This window comes from Brachycentrus maculatus, unplaced genomic scaffold (assembly GCF_059751285.1).
Source record: "Brachycentrus maculatus isolate JH-2025_06_01 unplaced genomic scaffold, ASM5975128v1 h1tg000430l, whole genome shotgun sequence".
NCBI classification, from domain to species: Eukaryota; Metazoa; Arthropoda; class Insecta; order Trichoptera; family Brachycentridae; genus Brachycentrus; species Brachycentrus maculatus.
The window spans coordinates 224,664-244,683 of record NW_028281178.1 but is presented as its reverse complement, the minus strand read 5'-3'; the positions used below and the strand labels follow the sequence as shown (position 1 = coordinate 244,683).

Genomic DNA, 20,020 nt, shown 5'->3' with positions numbered 1-20,020 from the left:
TGAGCTGTCGGCAGAGCCACCTGGGAAATTTCGGAACATTGTCGGGATGGCAGAAGCCGAGTTTAAATATCCTTTAAAGAAAATACCCTGCGTGTCCAGCGCTCAAGAGGTGAACGATTAAATGTTATTTGAAGCCCACCTTTCATAAAGAGTTACACTAATCGCGCCATATCATCCGAGCATGGACTCGTAAGAAAGAAGCCAAACATAATTACAAGTACATTTATTGTCATATAATGTTGTTTATTGCAATATATGCATATAAAATAAGATTCAACAAACACAAAAGATGTCATTCAAAAATAACTACAGCACGTGGCGTATAGATTTTGAAATGGTTTTCCAGTTTTACTTATACAGTTACAAATGTCAATTTACTAGTGGGTGCAATGCTTGGCCATGTTTTGTTCACAAAGAAATAGGTATGGATGATAATTAATAAATAATATTCGATATATGATGTAAGAAGACCAGCCCGCCGAAGCTTGCAATCGCAATACCGGACTGGACTCTTGATGCTGACAAATTTTCAGCCCCCATCTGTGCTCCACGAGCAGTTTTATGATGAGGTTGGAACTCTTCATATCAGCCCCTCCGGGAAGCCTGCCACTGTATACCTTATAAGACCATCTCAGTGTATACCGGTGTCTGATATCCTCATAATCGGAGATCGCTCAGTGGGTCGTAATGCTCGCAATTATTTTTCAAACATATAAACTAATTCTGTAACTTTGTTACCTTTTCAGACTCGTACAACTATTGGCAAATGACTTGTCGCGGCAGAAGGGTTCCATTTCCCCCATTGTGTTGGCGCTTTGGACAGTTTCATTTCCTAGCGCTGGATCAGAATATATAAACTACAGAGGACGATTCGGCATTGTTTTATTTGGATGTGTAGCCAGTAATTACTGTTTTAGTGTTTGCAGATATGTATAGGCAGATAGATGATATAACCATGAAACGTGTGTTATTGCACAATTTTCTTGGGAGTTATTCATCGTGACTAATATATGTATACTCTCCCCCCTGAAAATAAACATATTATGCTCTTAAATATGTTTTTATTTTGTTCATTAATGACCGAGATCCTTGAAAAGTATCATCCTATCCCGCTCTCTGTGATCTTACAACATTGACCTTAATTTTTTACAGAAATGCAATCTAAAGTAACTAACTGACCATCACGCCGCTTCCGCAGGGATAGGCAGAGAGAATAGAACACCACACCACGCTACTCTTGTCTTTGTACACATTCTTCTTTACGCATCCCCTCACACATCCTCCTCCCAACCCTTATCCGCACCCCAAAGGTGCATAGGGCACTGCATTATATAGAAGCAGTGTTATCTTGATCGTTAAATACACGAAGGAAAGGTGATCAGCCTTTCGCTTCAGGTACCAGTCCAGGGTCATATTAAATATATATTTGACTGAAAAATCAATAATATTTATTGCGACCCTCTTGGGAATCAAACCCGGGACCTCCAGCATGGTAGCCTAGAGCGCTAACCGCTACACTATGGAGGCGGACCTCATACATACCCGCCGATTATTCGGATTCCTGAATTGACCACTTTCAATTATTTTAAATACTTGATCATGCCAAGTTTTGCCCGGTCGTCCTCTGCTCATGTTCCCAACAAGATTCGCCTCATAAATTTCTTTTACAGTCCTTTCTTTTCACTCGTTCGTTTAGATCTTTTATAACTAACTAACTAACCATCACGCCGCTTCAGGCAGAGAGTATAGAACGCCACACCACTCTGTCTTTGCAAACATTCTTCGCCTCTTCCACGTTCATGCATCTCCTCATACATACCCGCCGATTACTACGACTCCCAACCTGACCACTTTCAACTATTTGGCATACCTGATCGTGCCATGTTTTTCTTGGTCTTTCTCGGCTCCTTTTCCCCATTACATTCGCCTCATAAATTTGTTTTACCGTTCTTTCCTCACTCATTCGTTCCACATGTCCAAACCATCTCAACGCACCTTTCTTAATTTTATTGATAATGGTTATCTCCGCTTTGCATTCCTTCCTTATTTCACTATTCGAACATCTATCATGCATCGTTTTGTCGCACATTCTTCTGAGAGATTGCATTTCGACTGCACTCAGTCTACTTTCATCCTTCTTTTGCCAACTCCATGTTTTACTTCCATACATTAGAGTTGGAACCAGGACTCCGTTGCGCACTGCCAGTTTAGCTTCCGCTGATAGGTTTTTATTTGCCATAACTGATATTATTAGAGGGTATTTCTTTTTCATCGACAATTTTAATGACTTCCTTTAATCTGACTCTATCGAATGCTTTAGTAAGACCTGCAAAGCAGAGGTAAGCTGTCTTATTGAACTCTCTTGCTTTTTTAACTATTTGTCTAACAACAAATATGTTGATATTATTTATGTCCGAGTTCACTCGGTTTCTCACCGTCACATATTTAGCATATTCTTCTGGTGACGGTGAGCTTCTGTATTTCAGATGGTTTTTCTTCGGCGAGTTCCTTGACTTCATCAGTACACCATTTTATCAATAATGATTATCTCAGCCCTGCATTCTTTCCTTCTTTCACCATTCGAACATCTATCATACATATTTTTGCCTCACATACAAATAATGTAAATAAAAATAAAAATAATAGCACAACCTGGCTGAACGGTGGAATACGCGTGAATAGCCAATAAATAAAAAAAAGACATTCAAAACAACAGCAATGGGGGCGCGAGATAGAGACAGGCATGAATTAGAAAGAGATAGAAAGGCATTCGCCGGAGCTAGCGATTGAGTTTGGCTTAGTCCCCAGAACCAAAGATCAAAGACGAATATCTATTTACTTATATTTCTTCTTTTTTTATGGCTGTTCACGCTTCTAGCCAATGCGAGTTATTTTTTATTTATATATTATTATTTTACACTTTTTACAATTTAAAAAAAGATAATCGTTTGAGTTTTTATTATTTACAAAAAAAAACTTCAATTTCATACTATTTCTGTGAGCCTAAGCGGCTCATTATTAGAAAGTGGTATCAAATTGTGGTAAAGTGGGTTCGAACCGAAAAACTTTGATTAAAAAATCCGAGACACTAACCACGGGACCACAACCCGATACGATTTGAATTGAAATCGTTTGTTTTCCTGTAATTGGGGTTAGTTTCATTATTAAGTTGGTTTGTTTAGTGAGTTATTTAATATATTTCATACACATTTACAAATGATTTTCAATTAATTTTGTTTGTTAGGGGAGGTCGATGAGATTGAGATGTTAGTAGAAAATGGAATTGGATTGAGAAGACAATACTTGACATATAAATTTATCTTAAAATTTTCGACTAAAAAATATAATATTCTGATTTAAAAAAAATGATAGTTAATAATTCCGAGGGGGCGTCAGAGGCCTGCACTTGCAGGGCATTAATTGGAGACCTAGATCTTATTTCATTGGGCACCCGTTTAACTCTTAAACGCTACCATGGGTACTGGAGTACCCCACAGGATTTTAAAAACCCAGTATTTAAAAAAATATCGTATCCACACTTGCGCCATTCAAGCTAATCTCTAATTATTAGTTACTGCGACGAACTGTCCATCGAAGTGTCGCGCAGGTACAGACGTGTGGGCGGGTGTTCCGGGGTACTCTAGAACCCCACGGTAGTAGTTGTCAAAGTTTTTTCAAATTCGAAGGCGGCTGAACTTTGTTATTTATTGGTAAGTTTTATTAAATATTATTCTTGAAATAAATATTTAACTCTTTTATTAGGTATATTATGTTTTTATTATCACTTAAAATCGTGTTTTTATTATTCTTTTTACATATGTTTATAAGTTTGTTATTTTCCATGACAAGTAATCTACGTTTTTGTTAGTCATTTGTCTCATAGATCAAATCGACGTCTTAGAACTGATGGTGAAAAAGCAGTGTTTTTAGAAGATTTGGATAATGAGGAGATGAATACTAGAGGTGCTTCAGATGATGAACTGGATGACCTCATTCAAGATTTTAGCTTTTAGAAGAGCCTGGTGTTAATTCTCAAAATCACTACTCCACTCTTGTTGCTTGCAAATACGCTGATAGTGGCGATGAAGATGACATTCGTGGTATCGTATCAATGAAGAAAATAAAGTACTACTGCCAGAAATTATAGCATTTTATAATAAAATAAAATGTGGGTAGATGTTTTTGACCAGATGAGTAAAAAGTATTCTACGTCTAGAAAAAACGAGAAGATAGCCTTTGTGTATTTTCTATACCCTCCTAAATACAGTAGGAGTAAACTCCTGGATTTTTTATACTATGTCAAGAAGTCCAGACAAGAAACTCATTCCGAAAAGACGTCTATTTTTTAAGGAAATGGCAAAATCTCTTATAACACCGTATATGCAAGAAAAATTACAATGGCCATGTTTGCCCCGGGATATAAGGAAATCTATACATGGTATTTTAAAAAATGAAATGGACATTGCTGAACCAGTCCCTCGAGATACCAAACCTGATCGCTGCTGCTTCTGTCCGCATATAAAAGATAGGAAATCGAGGACCGCGTGCTCCTCTTGTCGTCGTCATATTTGTGCACCCATCAAATAAAAATATGCAATCTTTGCAAACAAAAATTTTAAAAATTATTTCAATTTGTTTTATTTGTAGGCCTAAGTAATAGTACATTTGAGTAAATACAAGAAATTAATTGATAAATTTATAGTTTTATTTCTAACTCATAAATATCTACGGGGTACTCAGGTACCCCACGGTAGTATTCATGCCTATAAAGTTGAGGGTAGTGTTCTAGAGTTAATGACGGCTTCCTTTCAGACCTCTCCAGCATTAGCATTCCATTTTCCACTAACATCTCAACCTTATTAACCTCCCAAACTTGTTTGCAATAATTTTTATTTCTGCTAATAATTTGGATGCAACTGGCTATCCAGAAGCTTTCAGATTCATTGTCGTTGCATAACCTAGTTGTGAAAGTAGAGTGGAGTTCCCTAGATTTTCAATTCTGCGGCGATTGCATCGTTCAGAACTATCTTCAAAAGCTGTTCCGCACGACCGCGCTTTTGTTGTTTTCGAGTCATCTTGCCCCTATGTGCGGCGCGGCGAATTGCATTTGAATTCAAATCGTATCGGGTTGTGGTCCCGTGGTTAGTGTTTCGGATTTTTTAATCAAAGTTTTTCGGTTCGAACCCACTTTACCACAATTTGATACCACTTTCTAATAATGAGCCGCTTAGGCTCACAGAAATAGTATGAAATTGAAGTTTTTTTTTGTAAATAATAAAAACTCAAACGATTATCTTTTTTTAAATTGTAAAAAGTGTAAAATAATAATATATAAATAAAAAATAACTCGCATTGGCTAGAAGCGTGAACAGCCATAAAAAAAGAAGAAATATAAGTAAATAGATATTCGTCTTTGATCTTTGGTTCTGGGGACTAAGCCAAACTCAATCGCTAGCTCCGGCGAATGCCTTTCTATCTCTTTCTAATTCATGCCTGTCTCTATCTCGCGCCCCCATTGCTGTTGTTTTGAATGTCTTTTTTTTATTTATTGGCTATTCACGCGTATTCCACCGTTCAGCCAGGTTGTGCTATTATTTTTATTTTTATTTACATTATTTGTATGTGAGGCAAAAATATGTATGATAGATGTTCGAATGGTGAAAGAAGGAAAGAATGCAGGGCTGAGATAATCATTATTGATAAAATGGTGTACTGATGAAGTCAAGGAACTCGCCGAAGAAAAACCATCTGAAATACAGAAGCTCACCGTCACCAGAAGAATATGCTAAATATGTGACGGTGAGAAACCGAGTGAACTCGGACATAAATAATATCAACATATTTGTTGTTAGACAAATAGTTAAAAAAGCAAGAGAGTTCAATAAGACAGCTTACCTCTGCTTTGCAGGTCTTACTAAAGCATTCGATAGAGTCAGATTAAAGGAAGTCATTAAAATTGTCGATGAAAAAGAAATACCCTCTAATAATATCAGTTATGGCAAATAAAAACCTATCAGCGGAAGCTAAACTGGCAGTGCGCAACGGAGTCCTGGTTCCAACTCTAATGTATGGAAGTAAAACATGGAGTTGGCAAAAGAAGGATGAAAGTAGACTGAGTGCAGTCGAAATGCAATCTCTCAGAAGAATGTGCGACAAAACGATGCATGATAGATGTTCGAATAGTGAAATAAGGAAGGAATGCAAAGCGGAGATAACCATTATCAATAAAATTAAGAAAGGTGCGTTGAGATGGTTTGGACATGTGGAACGAATGAGTGAGGAAAGAACGGTAAAACAAATTTATGAGGCGAATGTAATGGGGAAAAGGAGCCGAGAAAGACCAAGAAAAACATGGCACGATCAGGTATGCCAAATAGTTGAAAGTGGTCAGGTTGGGAGTCGTAGTAATCGGCGGGTATGTATGAGGAGATGCATGAACGTGGAAGAGGCGAAGAATGTTTGCAAAGACAGAGTGGTGTGGCGTTCTATACTCTCTGCCTGAAGCGGCGTGATGGTTAGTTAGTTAGTTATAAAAGATCTAAACGAACGAGTGAAAAGAAAGGACTGTAAAAGAAATTTATGAGGCGAATCTTGTTGGGAACATGAGCAGAGGACGACCGGGCAAAACTTGGCATGATCAAGTATTTAAAATAATTGAAAGTGGTCAATTCAGGAATCCGAATAATCGGCGGGTATGTATGAGGTCCGCCTCCATAGTGTAGCGGTTAGCGCTCTAGGCTACCATGCTGGAGGTCCCGGGTTTGATTCCCAAGAGGGTCGCAATAAATATTATTGATTTTTCAGTCAAATATATATTTAATATGACCCTGGACTGGTACCTGAAGCGAAAGGCTGATCACCTTTCCTTCGTGTATTTAACGATCAAGATAACACTGCTTCTATATAATGCAGTGCCCTATGCACCTTTGGGGTGCGGATAAGGGTTGGGAGGAGGATGTGTGAGGGGATGCGTAAAGAAGAATGTGTACAAAGACAAGAGTAGCGTGGTGTGGTGTTCTATTCTCTCTGCCTATCCCTGCGGAAGCGGCGTGATGGTCAGTTAGTTACTTTAGATTGCATTTCTGTAAAAAATTAAGGTCAATGTTGTAAGATCACAGAGAGCGGGATAGGATGATACTTTTCAAGGATCTCGGTCATTAATGAACAAAATAAAAACATATTTAAGAGCATAATATGTTTATTTTCAGGGGGGAGAGTATACATATATTAGTCACGATGAATAACTCCCAAGAAAATTGTGCAATAACACACGTTTCATGGTTATATCATCTATCTGCCTATACATATCTGCAAACACTAAAACAGTAATTACTGGCTACACATCCAAATAAAACAATGCCGAATCGTCCTCTGTAGTTTATATATTCTGATCCAGCGCTAGGAAATGAAACTGTCCAAAGCGCCAACACAATGGGGGAAATGGAACCCTTCTGCCGCGACAAGTCATTTGCCAATAGTTGTACGAGTCTGAAAAGGTAACAAAGTTACAGAATTAGTTTATATGTTTGAAAAATAATTGCGAGCATTACGACCCACTGAGCGATCTCCGATTATGAGGATATCAGACACCGGTATACACTGAGATGGTCTTATAAGGTATACAGTGGCAGGCTTCCCGGAGGGGCTGATATGAAGAGTTCCAACCTCATCATAAAACTGCTCGTGGAGCACAGATGGGGGCTGAAAATTTGTCAGCATCAAGAGTCCAGTCCGGTATTGCGATTGCAAGCTTCGGCGGGCTGGTCTTCTTACATCATATATCGAATATTATTTATTAATTATCATCCATACCTATTTCTTTGTGAACAAAACATGGCCAAGCATTGCACCCACTAGTAAATTGACATTTGTAACTGTATAAGTAAAACTGGAAAACCATTTCAAAATCTATACGCCACGTGCTGTAGTTATTTTTGAATGACATCTTTTGTGTTTGTTGAATCTTATTTTATATGCATATATTGCAATAAACAACATTATATGACAATAAATGTACTTGTAATTATGTTTGGCTTCTTTCTTACGAGTCCATGCTCGGATGATATGGCGCGATTAGTGTAACTCTTTATGAAAGGTGGGCTTCAAATAACATTTAATCGTTCACCTCTTGAGCGCTGGACACGCAGGGTATTTTCTTTAAAGGATATTTAAACTCGGCTTCTGCCATCCCGACAATGTTCCGAAATTTCCCAGGTGGCTCTGCCGACAGCTCAGAGTCGGTTGTCCGTACTTTACCTAAAATATAACATAAAAACGATAATAAAAACAGACTCGCTGTCAACGGACTGTCAGAATGACATTTCACACAAAGAAGATTGCACAGTTTTTCAGGCATGAAAAACAACAACAAAAACAGTTGATTACCTGCAATGCTGTTGATGGGGTCATTCGGGAGGTTATAGAATACATATTTCTTCTAATTAGCGCTTATTTGAGCAGCAGTCGAGACAAATTTCTTGCGTAATTTGTTTGACAGCTGTTTAGCAAACGGCGGAATGAGAGGAAACGCCTTACCAATAATGAAGTACTCACATTTCCAATACATAATAGTTATTTTCAACACGAGATCACCCGGCGTGTCATTTATCGTTTACAATGAATTATATAAATTAGTTTGTGCAATGAATTCATGACGGTCGCCCGGCCAGACTCGAACGAAGCTTATATACAAATATCATATACTAATGATGGCGCTGTAGGTATTCGATTTCGCGTCACATCGCCAGGTTGGCAGTGAAATCTTTCGTCTTTCCAAAATTCGTACTTGAACGTTACAAAACCAGAGAAAATGTAACAAAATCTACTATTTTCCTCGTCGTGAGTGACCAGCATCAAGTTTTTTCACAGGCATTCAACATAAACGACGAAAAATGTCAATACAAAGATGTGAGTAAATAACTTCTTTTTGCAACCAAAATAATCTATAAAAAAAATATCCATACACACCGTCAAATAGGAGTAAATACTTTTTACTCTGATGGTAATTAAAACTTGTGAAGTAAATATGAAGATTTTTTATTCCAAGTTATTAAATAAATATTTTTATTGAATGATGCTAATTAAATAAAAAAAAGTTTAGATTTCAAAAACTGAAGATAAAACTTATAAAATGTAAGAAAATTCTGCTCTCTCAGCAAAATTATAAATTTATTATATTGTTAATAATTAGAGTATTTTTTCGATCAAAGAAATTTATTTACAAAAAAACATTTTTGTTTGATAATTTTCTTAAATACTTTTTTTTTTTAGTTTCAGACCATTTGATTTCGAGACAAAAAAAGAAAGTGAATGAAAACATCACCATGACGTTTGTAAAGACCCTTTTTTTAAATTTAAAATTAGATTTTAATTACAAATTTTAAAATTGATAATGAAAGGGCGAAGCAAATCACGTAAAAATATTTTCATTTTATATATTCGATTCCTAATGCTTGAGCACTGAAATTCGGATTTAAAAAATATTATTTTTTTCTATTCACTTTGAATTGACATTTGAGTAAAAAAATACAAAATAGGTTCGAATTTGTATCGATGACAATCATTGTACTTGTTATCGAAAAAAGTAGTAAATGATTTAAAAACATTTACGAAATTACCGTTTTATCATTTTCCCAATGGACGGTACCTACGTCCAATAAATTTAGGTGGGTACCTTTTATAAATTTTTGATTAGGTAACATTAATTTAAATTTTCACTACGGTTGATGTTTTCCAAATTTCCCGCCTTCCTCATCTGTCATTTTCACTCGTGTGCTGAGTTTTGTTTTCATTTTGAATTTTAAAAATTGTTTGGCCGACACGATGCAGTCCTATTTAAAAACTGGAAAATTAGGTCCATCGTTTGATAAACCAAGCGGGTCAGATTCAACTAAACCGGTGCGAAAAGGTCCACCGGCTCCATGGGTTGAGAAATAGTATGTGATACGTTTTTTCGCTGAGATATTTAGACAGGTCCCAAATATCCCGCGTTGAGCTGTACCGCTGCTAAGCGGAACGGAAGAGGAATTCTTTTTTAAATGTGTTTTTGCGAATTTGTAGGGATGCGGCGGTGTATTTGTAACATGACCTTTATGCTCCAGCCGGCCGCGCACGGTGGACGACGTGGTGGAGCAGACGGACGTGATCCAGGTCCTGCGCGAGTGCCTGGCGGGCGGCGACATCCCGCACCTGCTGTTCTACGGGCCGCCGGGCACGGGCAAGACCAGCTCGATCCTCGCGGCCGCGCGGCAGTTGTTCGGCGACATCACGCGCGAGCGCGTCCTTGAGCTGAACGCCTCGGATGAGCGCGGGATCCAGGTGGTCAGGGACAAAGTAAAAACTTTCTCGCAGCTGACCGCGTCCAACACGAGGCCAGAGTAAGTGTTTTTTTCTTTTTTTTTAGTGCAAATATAATACACACATTGCATAATTAACCTGTCCAGGAGTGAGTTTAAATTTTTTATTTTTTTTTTGTATAATTTATATAACTATATATATAGTAGAGAGCAAGAGACGTCAAAAATATTCTACAGATCAGAATTGGGTTTGCGGTTACATGTGATTAGTGTACTGAGGGTCTGTCTGTCCGAGTATGATTAAGGTTAGGGCGTTTGTGCACGACACGGAATTACACAGAATTTTACCGTCCAGCACGTCAGTTAGCGTTTTAAAACGATGATTGGCTTGTGCTTTTGTCCATCTTTCTTCGGATCGATGCTCTTGATTGGTTCGTGTAAATTTGACTACGCATAACTGTCGTAGTCGCTTTCATTTTTCAAAACCGGACTGCCTGACGGTAAAATTCCGTGTAGTGCACAAACGCCCTTACGGTAGATGAAAAAACAGATGAGGCAATAGGATATAAAGATTTAGTGGTCAGATTTAGTGGTGTCTTATTTAGAAATGATGACAAGACGACTAAGACAAATAAATGAACTATGATACACATCTTGATTGATACAACATATTGATTAATTTATTACAAACTATACACATTATTTTTAAGAAATATAAATCCTTGTAGGCAAGGAAAATTTTCTAAGGCAACAAATAAATATGAAAATAAAATAAAACATCTGTACAATGTTTTTTGGCATCTCTCGCGCTCTACCAAAAGTGAGCAAATAGAACGTTTATAAGCGTCTCCCGCTCTCTACCAACAGTACGGCTGTCCAAACTTAAAAAACAGTATGGGACATTTTTTTGTAGTAGGTTTTTTTTGAATTTTTGGACTAAGTAGAATCTACTTAGTCCAAAAATGCAAAAAAAAACGTACCGCAAAAAAAATGTACCTTACTGTGTTTTAAGTTTGGACAGCCGAGTATGTAAGAATCGCTTTTAAACGTTTCCCGCAAACAATGTGTGAAAATTGAATCTCATTTTTTCCGCTTATAAGCGTCTCCCGCTCTTTACCAACAGAACGGCTGTCCAAACTTAAAACACAGTACGGGACATTTTTTTGTAGTAGGTTTTTTTGAATTTTTGGACTAAGTAGAATCTACTTAGTCCAAAAATGCAAAAAAAACGTACCGCAAAAAAAATGTCCCTTACTGTGTTTTAAGTTTGGACAGGCGAGTATTTAAAGGTGGAGACTGACCTGAGCATTTTGTCGTAACATAGCTCGCGGCGAGCATCACCGAGCATCCGAAACTATGGATGAAGCGCTCGGCTCGGTGTACTGACTGCCTGAATGCTCGCATCGTAACGTGTTACGTTACGACGAAATGCTCCGGTCAGTCTCCACCATTAGAAGCGCTTATGAGCGTTTCCCGCAAAGAATGTGCCAAAAATGAATGTAATTTTTTCTTTAGTGGTCGGCCGTGCCCCCCGTTCAAGCTGGTGATCCTGGACGAGGCGGATTCGATGACCAAAGACGCGCAGGCCGCGCTCCGCCGCACCATGGAGAAGGAGACCCGCTCTACGCGCTTCTGTCTGGTGTGCAACTACGTGTCGCGCATCATCCCGCCCATCACCAGCCGCTGCTCCAAGTTCCGCTTCAAGCCGCTGGCCAGGGAGAAGGTATTGGCTTTCTTCTTCTTCTCTGTGCCACTTCTAACGAAGATCGGCGATCATCGTGGCTATCTTCAATTTTGATGCTGCAGCTCGGAACAGAGATTTGGTGCTTCTGCCGAACCATTGTCGTAGGTTTTTCAGCCATGATGTCCTTCGGTGTCCTTGAGTTCTTCGCCCCTCAATCTTTCCTTGTATGATTAGGTGGAGAAGACGATATTTTTCATTTCTCTTGGCTTTGTTAGATCACAACCCGTAAAGACGTGGCGTGATGTCATCAATTGCCTGACCTTTATTATTAATCCATTACGTGTGTTTTTAATATTACAGGTGATAGAGAGATTGAAGTTCATCTGCGACAAAGAGAATTTGGAATACGACGAAGAGTCCCTCATGGGTGTAGTGGACAGCAGCGGGGGCGATCTCCGGAGAGCCATAACTTGCCTCCAGAGCTGTGCCCGGTTAGGGGGAACAGTGAACAAGCATTCCATTATCGAGGTAATAATAATAATAATAATAAACCCTTATCCGCACCCCAATGGTGCATAGGGCACTGCGTCATATAAACGCAGTGTTATCTTGATTGTTCACACATGAAGGAAAGGTGATCAGCCCTCCGCTTCAGGTACCAGTCCAGGGTAATATTGAATAAATATTAGAGTGAAAAAAATCACTTATATTTATTTTACCCTTTATATTTATTTTTTTTATATTATCGAGGTAAATCTATTTAAAAAAAAAAAGGAATAACCTGCAAAGCCTCTATTAAAGGCTTGTCTGTAGGTAGGATAGTAAAGATACAGAAGGTAAATGTGAAAAATACATCACAAATACCCCAGACCAATTGAAAATAAATATTTCTTGAATTTATTTTGCACTTGTTGGGAATCGAATCCGCGACGCCAGTTTCGCAGTCGAGCGTCTACCCAACTACGCCACGGCGCCTGTCTGTTGTGTATTTTTTTATTGACCCTTATCCGCGTGGAACCCAATGGTGCATAGGGCACTGCATCAAATTGATGCAATGTTCACTTGAACGTTTTATTATTTGAAACTAAGGTGGTCAATCCTGCGCTTCAGGAACCAGTCCATGGTAATATTGAATAGATATTAGAGTGAAAAAACACTCATATTTATTTCCCCCCCCCCCCCTGGGAATCGAACCCGGAATCTCCGGCATATGGCGCACGACTTATCTACCGCAAATATGAAAATTTTCATTGTAGAAAATTTATTTTGTAGAGCTTTGCTCCGCAAAGTGTGTGCCACGGCACACTTCGCTCACTCCTTTCAAGAACGTCATAAATCAAAATACTTGATTTTTCAAGAGAACGTTTTAATAGTTAAAAAATCTAATACAATGTATTAAAAATAAATATCAAGCCACTTATTGAACTTTTTACTGTGAAACAGATCTTTTCAGTAAAACCTGAAGGTTTTTTCTCCATTTGAAAAATATTTAGTAGATTTAAAAAAATAATTAAACAATACCTTTTCTTCAAAATGCAAAAACAACACTTTCTGCCCTGTAGCGGGTAAATATTAAGTTAAAAATATGCCACTTTTGCTGGGATATAGCACATTTTATGGGCAATCCGAAAACATGCATAACTGAAAATTGACAATTTTTGATTTATGACGTTCTTGAAAGGAGTGAGCGACTTGTGTACCGTGGTGATTAGTTGGTGTGCCGCGGAAAAAAGTCTAGTTTTGTGAAAATAACAAAATTGCTCCAAATTTTTTTTGCCTGCGCTCAGTTAAGTAGCACTCACATTTCGCATTAAACATAATATGTTAAATGTGTTACCATAATATGGTAAATATGCACCTTTGAAATTTCTTAATTCGTTAGGTGTACCTTGAATAGAAAAAGTTTGCAAAACACTGTTGTAGAGCATTATTTTTATGGCATCCCAAATAAAGTAATGAAATATTTATTCATAGGACAACAAGTTTTCTTAATTATATTATAATAATGACATCCCTGATTTTTTTTTCTCTCGAAAGTATTTGTTTCCAATTTATGTACCGTAGAATGGGGCTACTTGAACTTTGATGTATTGCTTGAGCCCAGTACAAAAAAAAGTTTCAATTCTGTATTTGGTCTACAATAATGAACCTATTGACATGATTCATTGTTTCCCTGATAGGTGACACTAATTGTCACGATACTTCAATCGATACCACAATCTAAATATTTTTTTTGTACTGGACTCAAGTAACACATCAAAGTTCAAGTAGCCCTGTTCTACGGTAGTCATTTGGATCGGCCTGGGATCGTATATGTTTTAGACAGCCCTGATTTATATGAAAGGTAGCATAATATATATTTTTTTAATGAATAAATCAATAAAAAATAATAAAATTATGCTTTTAATTTTTACAGGTCACTGGATTAGTGCCTGATGAAATGATGAAGGAGTACATGAATGTTAGTGAATACACGGCCTTGGAAAAATTTATTGATAGGTAAAACAACTGAAATATTATAGTACATTTAAAACCTTGTTAATTTGTTAATATAATAAATAAAACCCTTATCCGCACCCCAATGGTGCATAGGGCACTGTGTCATAAACGCAGTGTTATCTTGATCGTTTACACATGAAGGAAAGGTGATCAGCCCTCCGCTTCAGGTACCAGCCCATGGTAATATTGAATAAATAAATACAGCGAAAAAATCACTTATATTTATTTTACCCCCCTTGGAAATCGAACCCGGGACCTCCAGAACGGTAGCCGAGCGTGCTGACCATTACACTACGGAGGCGGACAAAAATTTGTTAAAGGAATCAATTAATATATTTTGAAAATATAAAAAAAGTAAATAGGTAATAATATGGGAATAAAAAAGTAATAATAGACCCATTTGTTCAAATACCTAAAGACCGTTTATAAGATAAATATAAAAATAAGACTTGCATTGTGATTTGATAATAATGTACATGTAGTTAAGACTCTAACTATGTATTGACATTGGTATGTATTATAATATTCATATAAAAACATTGGATAATTCCTTCTTTTCTACCTTTGAAATGAGGCCAGCGCAGAAGGTAAAAATACCCTTTCTGTCCTTAAGCATCAATTGACCGAACTGGTAGAAATACTTTTCCTGTCCGAAGTGTATTCACAAGTTTTTACTGTGTCTATTTTTATTTCCAGGTTCATTCTTGAAGCGTACTCGGCCTCACAGCTGCTGGATCAGCTGAACGAGGCGGTGATCAACTGTCCGACCCTCAGCAACAAGCAGAAGTGCAGTATCTGCGAGAAGCTGGCCATCTGCGCCTACAGAATACTGGACGGGGGCTCGGACACCATGCAGCTCATGGACCTCGGATGCACCATCATACTGGCCAATAAGATCAGATCAATTTGACTTCGCACATGCCATTAATGTAACTTTCCCTTATCCGTAACTTTTGTAATATACAGTGAAACCTCTATCTATCGTTCCTCGATCGTTTTCCCGGGTGTCTCGTTTATATCTTGTACCCCGAATTCATTTCATATTAAAATAAATCGCATCAATCGTTTCTATCACCATTTTACCGCATTCATTGTTTGAATTATGCTGCATATTTGATATATTTTGTCTGTATATTTTTTTTACATTCTTCTAAATTTTTTTCAATTTTGGTACATTGAACGACAATATTCCAACATGTGGCATAGAAACTATCAAAAGCTTGTGTGACGCAAGGTTGGTGGATACAGCTGAAGAGGCCAATATTAATGAAGAGGAGATGCTGCCTGTATCTTCATTTTCAGAAGCATACACACTCTTTGAAAGGTAGAAAACTTTCTACTACGTATATTCAATAACTGATCCCGAAAAAAATGTTATTTGCAAAGCCAAAAATATACTGTTGACTTACGGAAATAAAAAAGTTAAAAATATTTTTTTGGTTCTGTTCAGCTCTGTATTTTTTTTTCAAATGAATACATTTATTTGCATCTTAACTTATATTCTTCTTAGAATTTTAACCTACCAATGGTTATGCAGATTAGCAGGACGGTATCTTTACTCGATCGTATCTACTTGTGTAATGAACTCTTAACCCCACATTCATAGTTGATTTCATTAGGTCCCTTTTAAAACGATAGATAGAAATTTCACTGTAATTTTAAATTTAATTTAAATTTACTTTAATGCAGTGGTTCGCAACAGATTGGGAACCACTGCTTTAATGGAGTATTCTTTCATGATTTTTCTCTGAAATTCATGATATTTTTTTGTTTGTTTTATTTTACTATTATTTTTGCAGCAGAGTTCTTTTATTGGCATAATATTTATTGTTTGCATTGTAAATATATCATTCATTTTTAAGAAAAAAGTCTGTGACTGTTTTTTTTATTTGTTTTATTTTGTGTATATCCATGGCTCCAAGACCTGGACCCTAAAGGTGAACACAATGAATCAGATTGAAGCGTTTGTAATTTGTGCTTCATCGCAGAATGTCTCGTGTTCCCTGGGTGGATAGGGTCACAAATGAAGAAGTTCTCAGAAGAGCTGGATCACACAGAAAACGCTTGTCCAATATCAAGATTCGAAAGATTTCATATCTGGGTTACGTATATCGTCCAGAGAAATACTACATTCTACAAATCATCATGATGGGAAAGATAGAAGGACTGTGAGGAGCTGGTCTTCTTGGAAGTCCTGAAGAGGAGAAGGTGGACATGGTTGGGATATGTCCTTAGAACGCCACCTGAGAGCATCAACCGCTTAGTCTCTTCTTCCAACCCCGAGGATTCCGGCGCCCCGGAAGGCCGCTGACGACCATTCACCGACTATACTCAGCGAAACTTCAAGACGCCGGACTGACCTGGGAAGAAGCCAAAGAGATGGCGCGTGACAGAGTGACTTAGAGACGTGTCATGTTGGCCATATGCTCCCCCTAGGGAGCGAACATGGAAAGAAGAAGGAGCTGGTAGAAGACAGACATCGTGGCTTTGCAACATTCGCGACTGGAGTGAGATGAGAGGAGTCAAGGAGTTGTTCTGGATGGCACAAGACCGCAAAGCCTTTGGCAATATAATTTATATTTGAAGCACTAACATTGTGATCTTCCATTTTATAATTAAAATGTAACTTTGTTTTAAAATCACTATAAATATTTAATTATAACTTAATTATAATGTCTACCGGTTTCGAAGCTAACCACTTCTTTATCACGACTGATTAATACTAAAACTCTATCTACTAAACAATATTAAAAATATTTTGACGGTTAGGGAAAGAAGCTTAGGTAGATCTCAAGTGGCTTTATTTTATTTTTTTTTTTTTTGTTGATTGACAGTCAGTCAAAAGGGATCAGGGATGATGAGTGATTGAAAACATATTTAATAACAGACTTTTAGCAAAATCATTTACTTGTGTATTTATTATTTGTAAATTATTATTAAACTGCCTTTTTAATTTCTAATATTTCTAAGTAATCTAATTTAATCTAATCTAAGTAATCTAATCGTCCGCCTCCGTAGTGTAAGGTCAGCACGCTCGGCTACCGTTCTGGAGGTCCCGTGTTCGATTCCCAAGGGGGGTAAAATAAATATAAGTGATTTTTTCACTGTAATATTTATTCAATATTACCATGGACTGGTACCTGAAGCGGAGGGCTGATCACCCATCCTTCATGTGTAAACGATCAAGATAACACTGCGTTTATATGACACAGTGCCCTATGCACCATTGGGGTGCGGATAAGGGTTTTATTATTATTATTAATCTAATTTAAGTCCTCTATAGCATATGTGTAATATATTTAGACCTTTATTTTTTATCAAATGAGTGATTATTTTCTATTAAGTGATTGGCAAATTCAGAAAAATTATTATTATTAAGGTATCGTGTATGTTTTTTACATCGGATGTTAAAATTCCTAGATGTTTTTCCTATATATAGGCTGGGACACGATGAGCACTGTAAGGAATAAATTCCTGATTTATTATATTTATATACCTTTGGGGGGACCTGACAAGGCACATAAAGAAGAAGAAATACAGCAGGACCTCTATAATCCGAATGCCGAAAATTTACCCACTGTTCGGACTAGTGGAGCGTTCGGATTACAGTACAGAGAATCTGTAGAGTATTTTTATCAAATAAAACAACGATGTATTGTGAAATTTTAAATGTACTTATTAATTATTTTTTTTAAATGAAATATTATGGGTGTACTAGCAAAAACGTTAACTGGAAAATGTGCAATTTTGACTTAACCTTTCCAGGAGTATGGTCGTATATATACGACCAATACAAAACATGATTTATGACGTGATTTATATCAAAACATGTTAAAAACATGATTTATGTCAAAATTGCCAATGTTGCGAAAATCATGTTTACAGGTGTAAATGTTTTTTTTTCTTTTTTCAAGAAAATATGTTGCTTATATGTAGCATTGACTGATATAAATTATAAAAAGTAAAAAAATATTTTTTTAAATAACTCCTTTCTGGACAGGTTAATGATGCAGTATTATAAAGTTTTCAACGTTCTTTAAACTGGCAAAATACACTAAGTAGTTTGAAATATCATATTTATGTGGTTTTAAAAGTAAATGCAACTCAAAGTTTAATAGCGGGTATTTTATTCAGGCTAAAAGCTTTAAATAACAGGGATTATTCAAACAGGGTTTTAGAGTTAATGTTTTTTGCCCGTATACCCACGATATTTTAGTTGGTCGCGATTTATTTAATGATATGTAAAAAATCTCGACTTGGAACCTCCGAGATGAAGACTCTCCGATCCATAACCGGAAACACATTGCGAGACCGAGTAAGAAATACCGACATCCGGAGCATGTGTAAGACGGAGGATATCGTGAGGTGGGGACGACAACGAAGGCGATACTGGAATGATAATGTAAACAGAATGTCAGATGACAGACTTCCGCGTATCGCACTTCAAGGAATCCCTGAAGGACGCAGACCCCCAGACAGACCTCCAAAAAGGTGGAAAGACAACTGGGAGTCAACATCCCAAGAGCTACAAGCGGAGGCACAAACAGATCCTTAGGATCTAGAAAAAGAACAAGAAGATATGTAAAAAGCTTAGTCTCTCAATTTATGGAAAAGCGCCTTTTCTGGCACAGGAATATACACCTGGTCAGCCCATTCTAGGGATATATTTAAGGGATGAGTGAGCATTCGGATTACAGAGGTGTTCGGATTAGCGGCGGTTCGGATTAAAGAGGTCCTGCTGTATATCCATCTTAATGTATCACATGTTAATTAATATCACATGTCGCTCACTCCTTTCAAGAACGTCATAAATCAAAAATTGTCAATTTTCAGTTGTGCATGTTTTCGGAATGCCCAGAAAATGTACTATATCCCAGCAAAAGAGGCATATTTTTAACTTAATATTTACCCGCTCCAGGGCAGAAAGTGTTGTTTTTGCATTTTGAAGAAAAGGTATTGTTTAATAATTTTTTTAAGTAAACTAAATATTTTTCAAATGGAGAAAAAACCATCAGGTTTTAAAAAGATCTGATGCACAGTAAAAAGTTCAGTAAGTGGCTTGATATTTATTTTTAACACATTGTATTATATTTTTAAACTTTAAAAACGTTCTCCTGAAAAATCAAGGTTTTTGATTTATGACATTCTTGAAAGGAGTGAGCGATGTGTGGAGCATTCAATATCTTACGTAGAGCCCAAAAAGGGCTTTATACGATCATTTTAATGCATTGTGACAATAATTTTTTTTAAAAATTTAAATCTGAAAGATAGAAAGACAGGAAGGATGCAATAATTTAAAAAAATAAACATATTTTTTATTTATTTATTTATTTAATCATTCACATAATGGAAGACAATTATTTTACAATAAATAATGAAGAAGTTTAAATCAGTTTAATTTAAAACAAATTACATAATTGCTTTTTTGCTTAGGTATGTGGTTTATTTCTGCTTATCTTCAGAAAACATCCGACATAGCAAAAAAGTTAACACACTCGTAGAGGCCCGTCCACTAAATATCGATATAAAGAGGTTTCGGAAT

The 20,020-nt window shown here is 36.9% G+C and overlaps 1 protein-coding gene and 1 long non-coding RNA gene across 4 annotated transcripts; one reads left to right on the top strand and one right to left on the bottom strand.

Annotated features, from left to right (window-relative positions):
* Positions 1 to 7,180: 7,180 nt before the first annotated feature.
* Positions 7,181 to 8,690, bottom strand: LOC148302629 (uncharacterized). Of its 3 annotated transcripts, none has more exons than XR_015838624.1 (3): positions 8,386 to 8,690; positions 7,813 to 8,256; positions 7,181 to 7,488 (listed from the first exon to the last, which is right to left on the bottom strand). It is a non-coding gene; the product is annotated as an uncharacterized LOC148302629 (long non-coding RNA). The 3 variants fall into 3 exon arrangements; XR_015838623.1 differs by having other exon boundaries at positions 8,126 to 8,256; XR_015838622.1 differs by having other exon boundaries at positions 8,126 to 8,256; positions 8,554 to 8,690.
* Positions 8,691 to 9,696: 1,006 nt separating this feature from the next.
* On the top strand, positions 9,697 to 16,361 carry LOC148302628 (replication factor C subunit 4-like). The gene is made up of 6 exons (XM_088271321.1): positions 9,697 to 9,935; positions 10,101 to 10,376; positions 11,811 to 12,018; positions 12,340 to 12,507; positions 14,396 to 14,478; positions 15,175 to 16,361. The coding sequence occupies exons 1-6, from the start codon at positions 9,823 to 9,825 to the stop codon at positions 15,386 to 15,388; spliced, it is 1,062 nt and encodes a 353-aa protein (XP_088127447.1). The 5' UTR covers positions 9,697 to 9,822; the 3' UTR covers positions 15,389 to 16,361.
* The last annotated feature ends 3,659 nt before the right edge of the window (positions 16,362 to 20,020 follow it).

What these genes read in the sequence shown, in the direction of transcription:
- LOC148302628 (XM_088271321.1), top strand. Translation starts at nt 9,823, where the DNA reads ATGCAGTCCTATTTAAAAACTGGAAAATTAGGTCCATCGTTTGATAAA. An exon ending in GCGTCCAACACGAGGCCAGA is followed by an intron (nt 10,377 to 11,810) that starts GTAAGTGTTTTT and finishes TTTTTTCTTTAG; the next exon opens with TGGTCGGCCGTGCCCCCCGT. An exon ending in ACAAGCATTCCATTATCGAG is followed by an intron (nt 12,508 to 14,395) that starts GTAATAATAATA and finishes TAATTTTTACAG; the next exon opens with GTCACTGGATTAGTGCCTGA.